Source organism: Ictalurus furcatus, chromosome 28 (genome assembly GCF_023375685.1).
Source record: "Ictalurus furcatus strain D&B chromosome 28, Billie_1.0, whole genome shotgun sequence".
In the NCBI taxonomy this organism is placed as follows: domain Eukaryota; kingdom Metazoa; phylum Chordata; class Actinopteri; order Siluriformes; family Ictaluridae; genus Ictalurus; species Ictalurus furcatus.
In genome coordinates, this window is record NC_071282.1 from 4,679,018 (window position 1) to 4,696,605 (window position 17,588).

General features: G+C 39.0%; 1 protein-coding gene across 2 annotated transcripts in view; it reads left to right on the forward strand.

The window, feature by feature from the left end:
* Positions 1–17,588, forward strand: part of tmem132e (transmembrane protein 132E) — a 268,491-nt gene that overhangs the window by 224,326 nt on the left and 26,577 nt on the right. For both annotated transcript variants that reach the window (XM_053618725.1, XM_053618724.1), the window contains exon 4: positions 12,448–12,640. In XM_053618725.1, coding sequence (XP_053474700.1) covers positions 12,448–12,640 — 193 coding nt within the window. The remainder of the gene's footprint in view (positions 1–12,447; positions 12,641–17,588) is intronic.

A 17,588-nucleotide genomic window follows, 5' to 3' on the forward strand; every position in this document is an offset into this window, starting at 1 on the left:
AATTAAAAGCACAGTTCTAGTCATTGATGAACACAGGCTTCATAGAAAGTGCTACCAAACTTTTTTAATTTTACAAGGCTAGGGTTCAGAATGTTCTGGCCTACGAGACATCACTGCAGTTCGGCCATAAAACAATGTGAAACGCCTCGGGCATTAGAAAGCGCTATTAGGCTATTACCATGAAATGCTGAATATGTAACTGCAATCTGACGAAGCACAAGGTCAAACACTGTGATATAAAAGAGGGGCAAAGCCGGCACGTACACTGACGGTGTTAATGACAAAATTTCGCCTAATGGGTCACACTAACCTAATCGAACCCTGAGGTTTGACCAAACAACTGCTCTGTAAAATACTACAAAAAAAAATAATAAAAACACGGTTATTTTGGAGTATGATCAAGCAGCACTCATTTTTCAAAGAACTATGGATAATTAATCTGGTAATCTTGCGTCAAATACACACGACGTGAAGTGATCTTTAGGAAATAATGATGCGATTGTTTACGTTTGAGTGAAAATGTTTGCACCCCCCCCCCCCCGGACAACATGAACAAGACGTTTCATTTATATCAACAAGCAATTTCATTTATGTCAACAAAGACTTTGATTGTGTTTCACAGCTGTTTATTATCAATGAAAAATAAAGCTGTGCAAATATTTAATATTTATATGTTAAGCAATTATAGGTAAGAAAAAAATAATCCCCCCTCCCAACCGCCCTGCATCTTCTTCCTGCCATATCTATCTTCAAGAGTTCCACGTTTCATTTAAAAGTAGTCGTAAAGCAGTGGATACAGGGCTTATTCACCTCCTTGAACATTTCCACGTAGACCTGAAATGGAATAAATTGGGATTATGTAGCAAGAATCAACATGAAGTAGATCAAAGTACTTCTCTGACTAATCCCAGTCACTGATTCTTGGGGAAGGAGGAGGTTACCATATATCCTCTCCATGTTTTAATATTGTGATTTAATAGTGGTCTGTTCAACATTTAGGATTTTATATATTATAATCGAATCTTGATTGATACTTTTCCAGAAGTTTGTCCCAGACTTTTGTGGATATCTTGTTGGATATATGTTCTCTAAGAAACTCTGGTTATTATGTGACTTCCGAAGCGTTTGAACTTTTCTGTGTGTGAATAATTTTGCACGCTATATCGATTTCAGTGTTGTTGGCTATTTTGTGTAGCTTTAAGATACGTAATCCCAGTTAAGTCTATTTCAGTTCCACTACAAAATGGGCAAAATGTGAAGGGGTGAATACTTTTAATAATACAAGGCACGGCATATCTTGTTCGTATTCTTGGGGCGAACTTTTGCAGCCTGTATGATGGCTACGTAATCGTCAGTTTTAATGGATGTTGTCAGTAATTGGTTCATCCACCGTTTAACAAATCGAGCCATCTCGGAGCAGTTCAGGCTTTTGAATTAACGTTATGTGGATATTTACGGTGTGCTGTTTTTATTTGTTTGGTTAGTGATATCTTATGAACCTGAAGGCCATGTGACTTTTCATCCTCTAATTATACAATATAGAAGGATTCCTAATTGGGCATTTTAGGTGTCCAGACAGCAGCTTAACCCCTTTGATTTGATTGATGGCGTAGTGGTTAGCATGTTTGCCTAGCACCACCGGGGTTCAAATCCCACCCCCGCCCTGTGTGCACGGAGCTTGCATGTTCTCCCTGTGCTTCAGGGGTTTCCTCTGGGGACTCCGGTTTCCTGTCCCAGTCCAAAGACATGCACTGTAGGCTGATTAGCATTTCCAAATTGTCCATGGTGTGAATGGGTGTGTGTGAGATTGTGCCCTGCAATGGGTTGGCACTCCGTCCACACCGTCCCCCCACCTTGTGCACAGAGTTCCCTGGGATAGGCTCCAGGCTCCCCACAATCCTGTGTAGGATAAGCAGTATGGAAGATGGATGGATGGATGATGTAAGACTTTACAACAGCAAAAAGAAAAAAGAAAGAAAGGAAACAAAGTAAGCTCTTGAAGTATGGATCCCGGCGTTTCATGTTCAGCTTGTGAGAGCTCCAGGCATTATTTTGGAGATAAAGCAGTCCTCAAAATACGAGGCCAGACAGCACAGACAGCTTTTCCTTTACCGCTGACCAAAGTCAAAATCGATAAAACACAAAAGTATGGAGTCATACAAAAGTCTAATGGTCTTCTCATTTTCTTCCCTTGCTCCATTTCCATTTCCGCACATTATTTTCTTCGTTTAAAACCCTCCCAGTTATATAATCCAGCGACGTCCCGTCTCTCCTCTTCTCGAATCGGGCGAATGGGTGTATAATTCTTTCTTGCGTTCCTTCTTCTCTTTGCTTTGCTGCGAGCTGTTAAAATGCAATAAAGATGATGAGATCCCGAAGCTATCTCGATCCAACTCCATCCTGCTAAGTGCAATACCTTTAATGGGGACCCTTTTTTTTTTTTTTGCGATGGCACATTTAACAGTGATGTAGTTCTCCTTTTTTATTCCCCACATGCAGGGTTCAGTATATGCTTAAGATAATGTGTTAGGTTTGGCTGCTTTATAAATTTGCCCTTAAAAGCAGAGGTAATTTCGGAGAAATATGCGTCAGCCGTTAATAAAGTAATTTAGAAACACACGCTGCCTTGATTTTTTTTTTTTTATATTTTTTTATGTACATATATTTATATAAGCACACCATTCTCCTAAAAATATTAAAGTTATATAATACAGCTTTCTCCTAGAAAATCGAATGCACCATCATTCAGCCACCTCCACAAGGATAAAAGGATCATAATAATAAATAAAGATGACATTATCATGAGCTTGTTGGAAACTTCACAAAGTGAACTGTCAGTCTTGTTTACTTACCCGCACCCCCACTCCCCCAATCAGCACTGACAGTTTCAAAAGCGTCAATTTAATCAGAGCTCCTTGTTTATAAAGAGCGCTTTCAAATGTCCATATCTTTAATGAGCACGGAAGATAAATACATTTACGATCAGCTGAGTCAGATTTAAACTCAAGTTTAACTGCAGTTGCTGCTTCTATCCGAGTTTGGTGTGGGCTGCTTGTTAGCAAGACGCACGTTGGACTCGTTTTAGACGCTCGAGTAAGTGCTCTTTTCTGTCTTCTCTTACAACACTAAACCAAGTGTTCCCCCGAGTTTCAAACCCAGATGAGTGAAAATATAGACAACAGTGTGAGAGAAGTTACCGTCCCAGTGGTTTTAGGCACGTTATGGAGTTCCTGGCGGAGGTAATAGTTATAGCCTACATACATGTTATGGTCATGTGACTTGCTAATGATCGGGTGTAGCTTTCCGAGTCCTACGACAAGATTAAAACAACCAGTTGGTATTAAAACGGAGTACACGTGCATATATATCGCTTATCCCGTGCAAATCGATCCAACGTCATCTGGCAAAATTACTTTAGTTTTACTAACAGACGTGCATAGAAAACGTACTTTTTTCAACCCCCAGGCAATTTTTGTTTGTTTGGGGGGTTTTGGTCACAGACAAGCTTCCAAAAGTTCAAAAAAAGGTTTGACTTTTCTCAAAAGTACGCTTTGTTGCTGACGTTAAGTGCTTTATTAACTCTTGACCAATCAGTGTGCAAGTTGGGGGGGGGGGGGGGTAGGGGGTCAAGAAAAACAAAACATAAGGGCTTTATCCGTCCATTCACTCCTACACCGGGCCATGGGGTGCCTGGAGCCTATGCCAGGGAAATCGGGGTACAGGGCAGGGGACACATTGCAGGGCACAATCGCGCCCACATTCACACACCATGGACAATTTGGAAATGCCAATCAGCCTACAGCTCATGTCTTTGGACTGGGGAGGAAACCAGGTTTCCCAGAGGAAGCCCCCGGAGCACTGGGAGAACATGCAGACGGAATTCGAACGCCCAACCCCGGAGGTGCGAGGCAGACGAGCTAACCTCTCTCCATCGTGACCTCCAGGGGAGAGAGAGTATGCCGTCCCTCCCAACCAGAGCACACGGCCAATTTTACTCTCTAGACTCCAGGCCACGGTTCGTCGAGAACATCGGAACTGGCAGTTGACGTCCCACCGTCACCATGGCTGCGTACAGTCAAGCCACACAAGTAGCTCCTCTAGGGGCTCTAGCTATCTAGGACTGGTGAATGTTATGGTTACAGTGTTGTTTGTTTGTTTGTTGCTCCAGCCAGTGCTTTATCCAAAAAACTAAAATAGTCAAGTGTATAGAGAGATCCTGTTGTGACATGCAGAACTACACCAGAGACACGAATCCTTCTTGATTGAATATGTTTGGGTTTTTTTTTTTTTTCAGCACCGTCTCCCTGTCAAAACAAGAAATAATATCACTTTGTGTTGCAAACGTCCGTGTTTATAACCGCTGTGTGAAATCTGTGCACGTCAAATGGCCTTACTTTCTAGCCATCTACCTTCACGTCTTCCTCCGTGCTGTAATGGAACTTCAGTGACAGGTGTACTGCGGCTTCATTAAATTGTTAAATTACAGAAGTGACTTTCACACGGCTGGTTGTGACACGCTCGCCGAGCTGCTCGGCTTCGCTCGCGCAGAGCCCGGCCAATTTAACAGTTGATCAGATGAGCAATCGGAAAGCAGGTGCTGATGTTCAACGGAGGACTTTTTGGGGTTTTTTTTTTTTTTTTTTTGCTTCGAATGAAAAACATTTTGTAATTGTGTGCACATTAATCGACTAAACTTTACAGCCATGACTTTGTGTCTTGTTTGAAATGGCTGAAGAAGAAAACTTACCAAAGACAATGATCAAATATTTTACATCCCTTATGAAAATATAATTAGCTTTTGTAGAAGTGCATTAAATAATAATAATAATATCTCAGAAAATGTCATATCAACTGAAAAAATCGGTTAAAAATCTGTTTATTTGAAGAATCCACCGAACAAGTCCTAGCGTCAGCTGTATAGAAACAATAGCCTATTCGAATGAACACATTAGCTGCGTTCACGCCGTGTCGTAATTACCGTAATGCCGAGATTCCGACTTTATAAAAAGGGTTCGCATCCTCGTAGAGCTTGTAATTACAACTTGTAAACTAGGACGTTTCTGAACGTCATGCGGAAAACACACGGCTCCGGCAGTAAAATTGTAGTTACGTAATTATCACGTAAAATTACGGCGTAATAATTCGTATAATTGACTATTAATAACGTCTGTAGCCAATTGGATCCAAGGAGTCGGATAGGCATCTAATGTCGTATGTTGCATAATTCCGAGGACGTAAACTACTCCGAGTAGAACGTCTGGGTTGTCATCTAGTAATTACGGTAATTCTGACATGGTGTAATCGCGGCCATTCATTCATTTCCTGTCCAATCAAATGCGCTGCAAAATCGGAAGTGTCCCGCCCCCAACGTTATAAACAAACATCACCTTGCCTAAAAACTATTGGCTGTTTAAACAGGACGAGGAGCCACTTATGTCCCACCCTGACGTCCTGTTCCAGTGGAAATTATGTCGACACGCTGCACGTTTCGAGGCACTTCACGTGGACTTTAAAAGTGCGACGCTAATTAGAGAAACGGTCTGAACGCAGCTGTAATTGACGTGATTTCCATGCTTTTGGACTGCTAAACGAGGCATGTACAAAATAATACGCTTTTGTGACCCATATTTCACAATAAATAAGAGTTCTCATTTGATGTGTGCATTGAAGTATACTTCAACTGTATTTCTTATACAATGTTAGTCTTTAAACTTTAAATAAATAAATAAAAGGTTAAACCTTTAACCATTTAATGTCCCTGCTGCCAGCTCTGCCGTTATGACTAGGCCTGCAGGATATTATTCTCGTTGTATTAATTCACTCACTGCCTCTCAGTTTAGTGAAAGTTTTCTAGCTAATGCTGTTGAAACATCTATCTTGAGTGCTGCAGAGTCTTCTTCTGGCCCTGATGATTTGATCGCCTTATTTTATACATTTTGCTCCAATGTTTTAGACTCCATTGCCCCTTTTAAACTGAAACAACCAAATCGTACATCTTATTACTGTCTGGACGATAATACTCGTTCTCTCAGACAGGCTTGTCGTAGAGCTGAGCGGAGATGGAAGCATGATCCGTTAACGGTGTCCTTCCAGATCTTTAAAGATTGTTTGTTTAAGTTTCAGAGTGCAGCAAAGTCAGCTAGGTCTAGGTATTTCTCCGACTTAATTGCTACACACTGTCATAGACCAAAGATCTTATTCACCACGATAAATTCAATTATTAATCCGAGTTGCCAATTCCATGGGGAACCCTCGGCTGAACTTTGTGAGAAGTTTTTAAAGTTTTTTGCTGATAAAGTAATTACCATTCGTTCTTCCTTCACTTTGCATTCATCAGACTTGTCCCCAAATTCACTGGCTTTACCAGGTTCATTTGATCAATCTGAACACGTTTCTCTAAAGGAACTGTGTGATCTGGTTAACCAGATGAAAATATCATCCACGCCGCTTGATGTTGTTCCCGCTATGCTTATGAAAGCAACCTTTTCTGAAATTGGTCGCAGTATCCAAGTGTTGATAAATTCTTCTCTGGATGCAGGGGTGGTCCCAAATTGTTTTAAGCATGCTATTGTTCAACCTTTGCTTAAGAAATAGGGTTTGGATGAAGGTTGCTTTAATAATTATCGGCCTGTCTCTAAGCTACCGTTTCTGTCAAAGCTGCTAGAGAAAGTGGTACAATCTCAATTGCTCCTGTTTTTAAACTCAGCTATGTTATTTGAACCTTTACAGTCTGGTTTCACTGCTTTTCATAGCACGGAGTCTGCTTTGTTAAAAGTGTCCAATGACATTTTACTCACAGTGGATGCTGGTAAAAAGACAGTGTTGATGCTACTAGATCTTACAGCTGCCTTTGATACTGTAGACCATTACATACTTCTCTGGCGCTTAGAGCATCTGTTTGGTATCGAGGGCACCGCCCTACAATGGCTCAGCTCATATCTTAAGGACAGGTCTTTCTCGGTAGCGTTGGGTAATTTCTGCTCTTCTTCTAGTCCTATTATTAGTGGTGTTCCTCAAGGCTCCATTTTGGGCCCACTTCTTTTTAATTTATATATGCGGCCGTTGGGGAATATTATTAGGGCTCACAGTGTCTCTTTTCATTTATATGCTGATGATACCCAGTTGTACATTCCTTTGAAAGCCGGTGACTCCATTCAGCCATTGTTGGACTGTCTGGTTGACATTAAAAAATGGTTGACAAATAATTTCCTCCAACTTAATGAAGACAAAACTGAAATAATTGTTTTTGGCCCCCTGAGATTGAGAGACGGTCTCATTAACGAGCTCCATAATCACTTTCCCTCAATTTCTTCCCAGGTTCGGAACCTTGGCTTCATTCTGGACTCAGAATTATGCTTAACCAAGGAGATAAATTCAGTCGTTAAGACTAGTTTTTATCAACTACGGATTATTTCGAAACTCAAAACATTTTTGTCTTTCCAGGATTTGGAGAAGGTTATTCATGCTTTTATTACTTCTCACTTAGATTACTGTAATTCATTGTACTTGAGTCTTCGTCAGTCATCTCTGGCTCGTCTTCAGATGGTTCAGAATGCAGCTGCAAGGCTGTTGACCAGGGCAAAGCAGTTTGATCGTGTCACCCCAATTTTAGCATCGCTTCACCGGCTCCCGGTCCGTTTTAGGATTCAGTTTAAGGTACTGATGTTTGTTTTTAAAACTCTTAATAATCAAGATCCTTGTGGATCTTCTTAATCCACATTCATCAAACAGATGTCTAAGATCTTATGATAGGTTTCTTTTGCATGTCCCTCGTTCCCGGTTAAAAACAAAGGGGGATAGAGCTTTTGCTGTTGCTGCCCCCCATCTATGGAATCAACTGCCACTGGACATCCGCCTTGCACCTTCTATTACTACTTTTAAAAATAGGCTTAAAACATATACTTTCTACCAGGCTTTTTGATCAAATTTTTAATTGTTTAAACAAATTTTTTATTGATTTTTTTTCTATTGTCTGCTTTTATTTGGACTAATTCTGTTTCTATTTTACTTTCTGTACTCTGTTCAGCACTTTGGTCAGCGTTGCTGTGTGAAACGTGCTATATAAATAAATTTTACTTACTTACTTTAGTATACCTCAATGAGCTTTCTTTTATTTTCCCCCCACGGTATGTTTAATGTTTGTTCAAGTCATTTTACTCATTTCACACACGCACTAGCTCATTGGCTTATCCCACACTAGCTTTGAATAGCTGTCCAAAATCAAATACTTGCTCTAGGGCCAAGTGTGTACTCAGTCATCTGTTAAAATGAAACCCACTCATCCTTCCATTCATTGTGAGAAGCAGCTTTTGGCACCTGGGTGATAATTTTTTATTTTTTTTTGCTGTCGTTCCCCGGGTTATTTATTTATGCAAACTTTTTTTTTTTTTTTTTTTTGTTCTCAGTCCTTGGAGGTTAATCACCCATAAAATGAATGTAACTGCTGGGCGTTTTAAAGCTCGACTCCTGGAACAGCCACTGGCTAATGACTGATTGTTGACAAGACTCTCGCCCAGCCTTTTGAGCGCGTGTTCTGCCGGGGGTATTGATCCTCAGCGACGGGCTAATTAGCGCAGTGTTAACTTGGTAAATGCAGCGTCCAGGAGAGGGGCAGCAGGGAGAGCTGGTGTGTTTGATGGAGATTAATTCTCATTTAAGACCCTTTCCTTGGAGCTATTTTTTGTCAAAACAAAAGGCAAAGTAATCAAAGTTTTACGCTGGCAAACATTTGGATGAGGTTACTGTTTTAATTGGCTGCATCGATTTGGACAAGCACGTTGCTAAGGATTTGCAGCCGTGACTGTCACATACACAACAGCCTCTCACATACACCGCACACATGGGTCTTAGTGACTATCCACAGGGTGATATCCGACATGCCTGAGGTGGGAAATTTGGAGTTGAGGTATTTGCAATTCATGGATATAACCATAGACCAGATTAGTATTATACAGTGCCATCCAATAATATTGGCACCCTTGGTAAATATGAGCAAAGAAGGCTGTGAAAAATTTGTCTTTTATTGTTTAACCTGTTGATATTTTGTTAAAAGAAAATCACAAAAATACTCTGCTCTCATGGATATCAAACAACTGCAAACACAACACAGGTTTATCGAAAAAAAAAATATATATATCTGTATATTTGTTAAATATAAGTGTACAACAATTACTGGCAACCCTATGAATTCATGTGAGAACAATATATTTGAAGTATATTCCCATTGATATTTGACATTTTTTTTAGTACACCTGGGTGACTAGGAACATGAAATTGTTCAACCATGACTTCCTGTTTCACAGGGGTATAAATATGAGGTAACACATAGTCAAAATTCCCTTAGTCATTCATAACAATGGGTAAGACCGAGGAATGTAGCGGTGATGTGCGGAAAAAGGTTGTTGAGCTTCACACAATGGGAAGTGGCTATAAGAAAATAGCACAACCGTTGAAAATGCCCATTTCCACAATCAGGGCAATAATTAAGAAGTGTTAAGTGTTAAGAAATGTTATGAATCAACCTGGAATTGGACGTGTGTCTATGTCGTCTCAACGCACTGTGAAGAGGACGGTTCGAGTGGCCAAAAAATCTCCCAGGATCACAGCTGGAGAACTGCAGAAGTTAGTTGTGTCTTGGGGTCAGAAAGTCTCCAAAACTACAATCCGAAGTCACCTACATCACCACAACATGTTTGGAATGGTTTAATGAAAAAAGCCTCTACTCTCATCCAAAAACAAACTCGAGCGTCTTCAGTTTGCCAGACACTACTGGAACTTCAAATGGGTTCGGGTTCTATGGTCATGAAACAAAACAGAGCTTTTTGGTAATAATCACCAGAGGTGGTTTTGGCACACACAGAGAGGTAGCCATGTGGAGAAGTACCTCATGCCCACGGTTAAATATGGTGGTGGATCTTTAATGTTTTGGGTCTGTTTTTCTGCCAGAGGACCTGGACATTCTGTTAGGATACATGGCATCATGGACTCTATCAAATATCCACAGATATTAAATGAAAACCTGACTCCCTGTGCCAGAAAGCCTCAAATCATACATCAAAATCAAACACAAAAATGGTTTACTGACCACAAAATGAAGGTCCTGCCATGGCCATCCCAGTCCCCTGCCCTGAAATCCATAGAAAACCTGTGGGGTGAACTGAAGAGATTTTGAAGGATCTGGAGAGATTCTGTCTGGAGGAACGCTCTCAGATCCCTTGCCATGTATTCTCCAACCTCATCAGGCATTATAGGAGAAGACTCAGAGCTGTTATCTTGGCAAAGGGAGCTAGCACATTGTTTTGATTAAAAGGTGCTAATAATTGTTGCACACCTATATTTTATATATGTATATATTCTTTTTTTTTCTTTTTTTTTTTTTTAAAGATCAAAGGTTAAACAATAAGGATGATTTTTCACAGCCTTCTTTTTGCTCATATTTTCCAAGGGTGCCAATATTACTCGAGGGCACTGTACATACAATAGTATATACTATCGGTTAAAAGTTTAGACACACTCATTCTTTATTTTTATTATTGTTTTCCACATTTTAGAATAATAATAAAGTCATCAAAACTCTGGAGTAACACAAATGGAATTATGGGAATTATGTTGTGGAAAAAATCCAAAATAATTTAATATTTTAGTATCTTCAATGTAGACACGCTTTTTTTGCCTAGAATTTACAGAAATGTATTCTTGGCGTTTTCTCGCCCGGTTTCTTGAGGAAGTTCCCCGAGATGCTTTTTAAACAGTATTAAAGGAGTTCACACCTACGCTCGACTCTTATCGGCTGCTTTTCGGAATATTTCACTCCGAGTCGTCCGTTTAAAAAAATTTTTTTTTTTTGTAAATAAAATGTTCGTTTTCTAATGAAAGAAATGAATATATTGGCACGATTATATTTTTGTCTCCGACACCGATTTCAAACATGTAATCATACACCTTCAGATCAAAAGGTTTTTAAGATCATGTGAAACATTTCAGTGGAGTGTCTCCTGACTTTTGACCGGTGGTGTATATGCTATGGAGGGTCTAGCACTGACTGGCATCGTGTTCAATGAAATCTGTCGTTAATCCACTTGTCAAATCTCCATTTCCTCGCCTGCCATACTCCCCCAGTCAATCTGTTCACCACGTAATATCACTTCTCTGAATGCTTCCCCACGTGTGCGCCTGTCCCCGTGTGTGTGATATCAATTCCGGCCGGTTGCATCCCTCTGTAGTTGTCAGCTACTATCAGCGGCTTTGCGTGCGCAACAGGCAGCTCGGATAAAGCAAATAATGCTCGATGAGCAAGCATGGGACACGCAGACAGAGCTCATTTAGCTTGTCACTATGCATTACGGAGTTCTGCAGCTCGGGCCTCGGAGAAGAAGAAAAGTTGCATCGGCGCTGCTCCATGGGCAGTGTTTTAAAGCTTGTTACAAATTCCCACTTGCACTTGTTAGGCAGCGATGAGTTGGAATTTAAGCTTAAAGTAAACAATTTGACTTTTACAGAACAGTGCTGTTGACTGTTTGCTCAGAAGGTGGTGATTAATTTCTATAACAGCAGCTCTGACAGTAGATCCAGATGCAAATCACATGTTTATATTAATACACTTCTTCTTCCCGGTAGGATGGAAGGAGTCTCCAGTGTCAGCCTATGTAAATGAATGTATCTGTATATGTTTTTATAGGGTAGTAAACCACTAAAATGCCCAAGGAACATCCCTATACATTTCTAGATAATACAAGTCTCAACTTCTATTGTCAAATTTGTTTGTATAATAGTTATTATTTAACAAACTCATTAAAATATACAATAATTATTGTATGTCTAATGTCTAAGTTAGTTAGCGAGCAATTTGCTAGCTAGCATTAGTCACACAGGTCAAAATTTGTATCATGGAATTCTTAGTAATTGATTTATTAAGAATGCCAACTCTGAATTGGTTTCATGAGGGTTCCGAAACATCAGTCTTTATTATTAAAACCAGCCATCCAAGAGGAATTAAATCACATCTAGTGGTTTAGTTAGTGGTACATTTAAAATATCTGTATTGTATTGTATGCATCGTTCTAAAAGCTACATAGCAATATTTTCTTTATATGGTCATATATAGAAAGAGCCATTTTGCTCTTCTCTCAATTTTCATCTATGAAGCTTCAATTTTTAGTCCTATAAATTCATTCCAAAAACCACAGATGGCCCAGTCTCGGCTCCGCTAATTGTCTCATTCTTTGGTTGTTTCAATATATAATGCCTAATACATGACAGAACATCTGTCTGTGCTGGTGGCCAGAACTTTAAACCATTTAACGGTCTAGTACCAGCCTGACCCTAATTACAAGCTTTTAAATGAGCGTAATAGCTGAATTCGGTAGCTAGGCCTAGCGTATTTTGTCAACAAACGTCGGATGTTTCATGATGCCATGATCGTTTTGTTTTGTTTCTCCCCCCCCTCAGCGATGTGGCTGCCAGCCTTGAAATCATGCAGCTGGATTTTGAAATGGAGAACTTCACGAGCCAGTCGGTAACCAGGAGAATCAACTGGAACATTGATTACCGTGGCCAGAATCCGCCTCCAGATTCGGACAAGGTGGTGACCGAGTTGACGGTGGTGCAGAAGGATATTCAGGCCATCATACCGTTATCTATGGTAAGTAAGACCGCTCTTATTAGTTACAAAATCTTATGATCTGGCACAGCAGCGTTCAATAAAGTCAGCTTGCTTTTTAGAATTCAGTTGATTTGATAAATACAGAAACAGAAGACACGAACATATATTAGTCTATACTCTTGCCTCGGTGTTATTACCCCAATAAAACAATATTTATTGGAGGATATTTTCGAACATAAGAGTTCAACGCTCAGAGGCCAGAAAGGACATTGTTATTCAATCAACTATGGACACATTTACCTCCAACAACAAAAAATGGCCGACTTCACCATCAACCCATTAAATTTATGTTGTCCCAAACCCCCATTGAATTCTAATTCGGATTGGTCAGAAAGTGTTGATTGATGTTCCATAATAATAGCGCTGACAGTAGTGCGGGCTGCAAGATTTTTATACAGTAGGTTTATATTAATGGGCTAATATTTGTTTTATAGTTTATATTAATGGGCTAATATTTGTTTTATAGTTTATATTAATGGGCTAATATTTGTTTTATAGTTTATATTAATGTGCTTATTTATTTTATAGTTTATATTAATGTGCTAATATTTGTTTTATAGTTTATATTAATGGGCTAATTTTTGTTTTATAGTTTATATTAATGGGCTAATATTTGCTTTATAGTTTATATTAATGGGCTAATATTTGTTTTATAGTTTATATTAATGTGCTTATATTTATTTTATAGTTTATATTAATGTGCTAATATTTGTTTTATAGTTTATATTAATGGGCTAATTTTTGTTTTATAGTTTATATTAATGGGCTAATATTTGCTTTATAGTTTATATTAATGGGCTAATATTTGTTTTATAGTTTATATTAATGTGCTTATATTTGTTTTATAGTTTATATTAATGTGCTAATATTTGTTTTATAGTTTATATTAATGGGCTAATTTTTGTTTTATAGTTTATATTAATGGGCTAATATTTGCTTTATAGTTTATATTAATGGGCTCTGTGTAAATAGATTTTTTTTTTAAAATGTTTGTACTTGTTGATATACTGAAGCTTTCTGTATACTGTCAGCACTTTTGGAAGCACGAACCACGTTTGTAGACTGGACGCTGTTGTGGTTTCTCGTTAACATGGCAAGCTAGATGACATCACGCGTTGCTGACCAATTTGCTATAACAGCACACTCTCAAGTGTCATTATAATTGTCGCCCATATAAGCTAATTGCCAGATCAGTAGAGCTCCAGCTGAAGCAACATCACCCAGAACTAGATATTTAACAAAACCCAAGTAAATTTTCCAAGTAATGTCTTTTTACTCACTAATTTCTACCTGGCAATATGTGCACGGGTAAACAACAGTTTTTAAACAACAAGCGTGCGCGTGCACCTGGACGCGAGGGGATAAATGAGTATCCGAGGATGCCGTGGATGGTCTGGATGTAAGCAGAGGCTTTGGTAAATTGTCTCCAGCCTCACGTTTACCCCCAGGAATCATGGGATTTGCCAGCAGGACCTAATCAGACAGGCGGGTATAGATGTGTTTAGAGACACAACAAAGGCCAAGCTCATACATAGCATGCCAAAAGCGCTTGCAATTAGTCCCACAGTGATTTGAGCCAGCAAAATACCATTACACACACACACACACACACACACACAAAACACCATATGCACAATTATATGCATAAAAGTCACTTGACAGAAAAGCTTTGTGAAGCAAATTTGATTGCCTGAGTCAAGTGTAGAGAAAGGGATTGTGGGTAATTTATAGGGCTGAATTCACTCAAACATGCATACTGAAATTGCACACATCAGTATTCAGGACTCAGGATTATGAAATCAGTGCTCAGTCAGTGTCTTGGGTTAAGCACGATTTGGACCTCGAAGTCATTTGTCATTTGTGATGTCCACTCTAGCGAGGTGTTCAGCTTCACTGCTCGGTTTTTTTGTTGTTGTAACATTCCCAAGTCCCACCAGCATCCACGATTTTTTAAAAAAATTATTATTAATTCGTTATTTTTTTTTTTTCTCTCTCTTTGTGTTTTTCTTTTTGGCATGAAGTATACCGTATGCCCTTTCCGCAGACCATCATGGTGAGTTCATTGTATGAAAATTGCGTTTTATTTATCCGCCAATTAATATAATGTTTATGGATCCCAGATCCGACAAACATCAACCAACATTTGAGATCAGGCTATTATAATGAGGTTTATTTGAACCTTTGCTTTCTCTTATATGTATATAGCTGTAAAAGTTTACACTTTTGGTTTTTTTTTTATTATTGTCGCTTACTTTTATGCTCCATATTGCATTTGAGAGTAAGATTAGGCGATAGGGCAAAAAAATATATATATTTAAAGCATATCACAATACTTGAAGACATTTCTACAGTACACGATATGCATTATGATGTAGAACGTCGGCTGCCAACACAACAGTAATGTTGCAACTTAAAAATATGTGAAAACCTTCAATGATTGTCTAAAATAAAAAGAATAATTGAACACCGAAAAGAAAGAAGAGTGAAATCAGTTTACAGTTACTCTAAAAAAAAAAAAAAAAAAAAAAAATTTCTAAAATGATATTGCAACAACTATAATATATAAGAGTATTGTAACATGATATCTTCATAATTCCCAACCTTAAGCGACGTCATATTTCATGCACAAAATGTCAGATGTTATCACTGTATTTTTTTTATCTTTTGATATCTTGGCCTTAAAAGCATGCGCTTTCTTTTAAAATGGGTGGTCTAGACGAAAACCCTCAGGCCCTGAGAACCCTCAAGTCCAACCATGAAACCTCGGAGGCGAGGTGATTTCAGTAATCTGAATGTTCCATCAAGAAAATCATGTTAAGCACCGAATTTAGCAGATAAAGTCTGATAAAGTCTGAATGCAGATAACGTTTCCCGTGTAAACGTCGACATATCTTTTGAACTTCAGTTGCAAACTCTGAATTCAGCCCACATCGTGAGACGGTCTTTAGGGTTTTTGTGGTTTATTGGTAACATGAGAAGCTGATTGTTTTTGGCTTAATAGAGGCTGGTGATGGAATGACTGTTTATAGCTACTATAATGTAAGTGATATCAGTTTCTTGGACATAATCTCTTTCACGGATGCGCCGCAATATTAAAAGTAACTACAAATCGATTAAGAAAAAAAAGCTGAGATGCCGTTTTTTAAATAAACAAAACATTGGAATTGGCATGTTGTGGTATAAAAGGAACAAAACACTTCGGCACATGTTGTTATTGGAAATGAATCAGCTTCGGGCTAGTAACGGTAACGGCACTTTGCGTCAGGCCGCATCACACCATGCAGTTGTTGATTCTTTTCCTATAACCACACACACACACACACACACACTCCCTCCACTGTGTTTTATTCCATATGTGATGTACAGGAAGTAGAGGACAGGTTGGCCTGGCTGACCGACACTTTAGCATCAGCAGTAAATCCCTAATAAAACAATGCATGCACTTGTAGTGTGGTTTAATGAACTCTTTCACATGGTAAAGCCCACTATATTACGCGTGCGCGCGCACACACACCCCTTTACTGCGTTCAGTAACTTCACAAATAAAAGCAATGGCTGGAAAAACATATTTGCATGCTTAAACAGCCAATTACACACACACATACACACACACACACACACACAGAGCATGTCCTCATTATCCTATTCAATAGCTTTAGTGTTGTATGAAAGTGATGGGTAAAGAATGTACACTATGGGAGAACGTGGGCGGTTTTCATTGTAGGATTTTTCAACGGTCAGTACACTTTACCATCGTCTTGATTTATGTCATGATCATGTGGGCGGAGGATTGTGGTGTTCTAGCATTAGCTGTCACAAAGCAACTGCATATGAAACCTATAAGGATTGCACTTGGCCAGGGTATTACTGACAAAGAACAGTAAAAAAAAAAAAAAACATGCTCAATAAATGTACAATTGTTGATATTTTTTAAATTAATAATAAAGCAGCTGTATAAATAAAAGCACATTTCTTTGTATTTAGGTCAGACTGCTGGACCAAACCCCTGGTGATGGACAAAAAATAGTAATAATATAATGCCTTAAAAAAATGTTTGGGTTTTTTTTTTTGTCAGAATATACTATATCAGTTCATTCTAAGTCAATTCAGTGTGTTTGTATTCGGTTTGAGGTCAGACAAGAACAGCCAGACTGGTTCGAGCTGACTGGAAGGCTATGGTAACTCGAACGACCACTCTTTACAACCGTGGTGAGCAGGAAAGCATCTGAAAACATACAATACACCAAACCTTAAAACAGATGGGATACAAACACCAGAGGACCACATCAGGTTCCGCTCCTGTCAGCCAAGAACAGATGCCACACAAGGGTCACAATTCGACATAATAGTCATGAATTTGTGGACCCGATCTGCATTGTGTCAACACTTCAGGCTGGTGGTGGTGGTGTAGTGCTGTGGGGAATGTTTTCATGGCATACTTAGGGCCACTTAATACCAATCACAGTATTGTTACTGACCACGTGTTGATCACTTTATGGCCACAATTGACCCATCTTCTGATGGCAACCTCCAGCATGAGCTACTAATCTTCCTAATCTTCAGAGGTCAAAAAAAATGCTCTATTCCACCTTCAGACCTCATTAAAAACCCATTATAAACTCTAAATGGTCTAAAAAAAAATGGCAAATCGATTGGGATCAAGGAGCACGAATAAACTTCACGAAATCAACCCTGTTGCTGGTCGAAAACGTCGGTTCTATTTGGATAATCGCTGGGACCATGTCATCTCTACCCATTAGAAGTTTCTATTAACGGGTGAAGATCCTTCTTTATGCCCCTTATACCAAAGTCCAGTATCTCTGAGGCATATTTTAATGAACTGTGATGGTTTCTACTCCTCTAGAACTCTTTTGTATTCAGTTGCTTCATATGAAAAGATTTCTAATGAAGTGAGACCAGATTTATG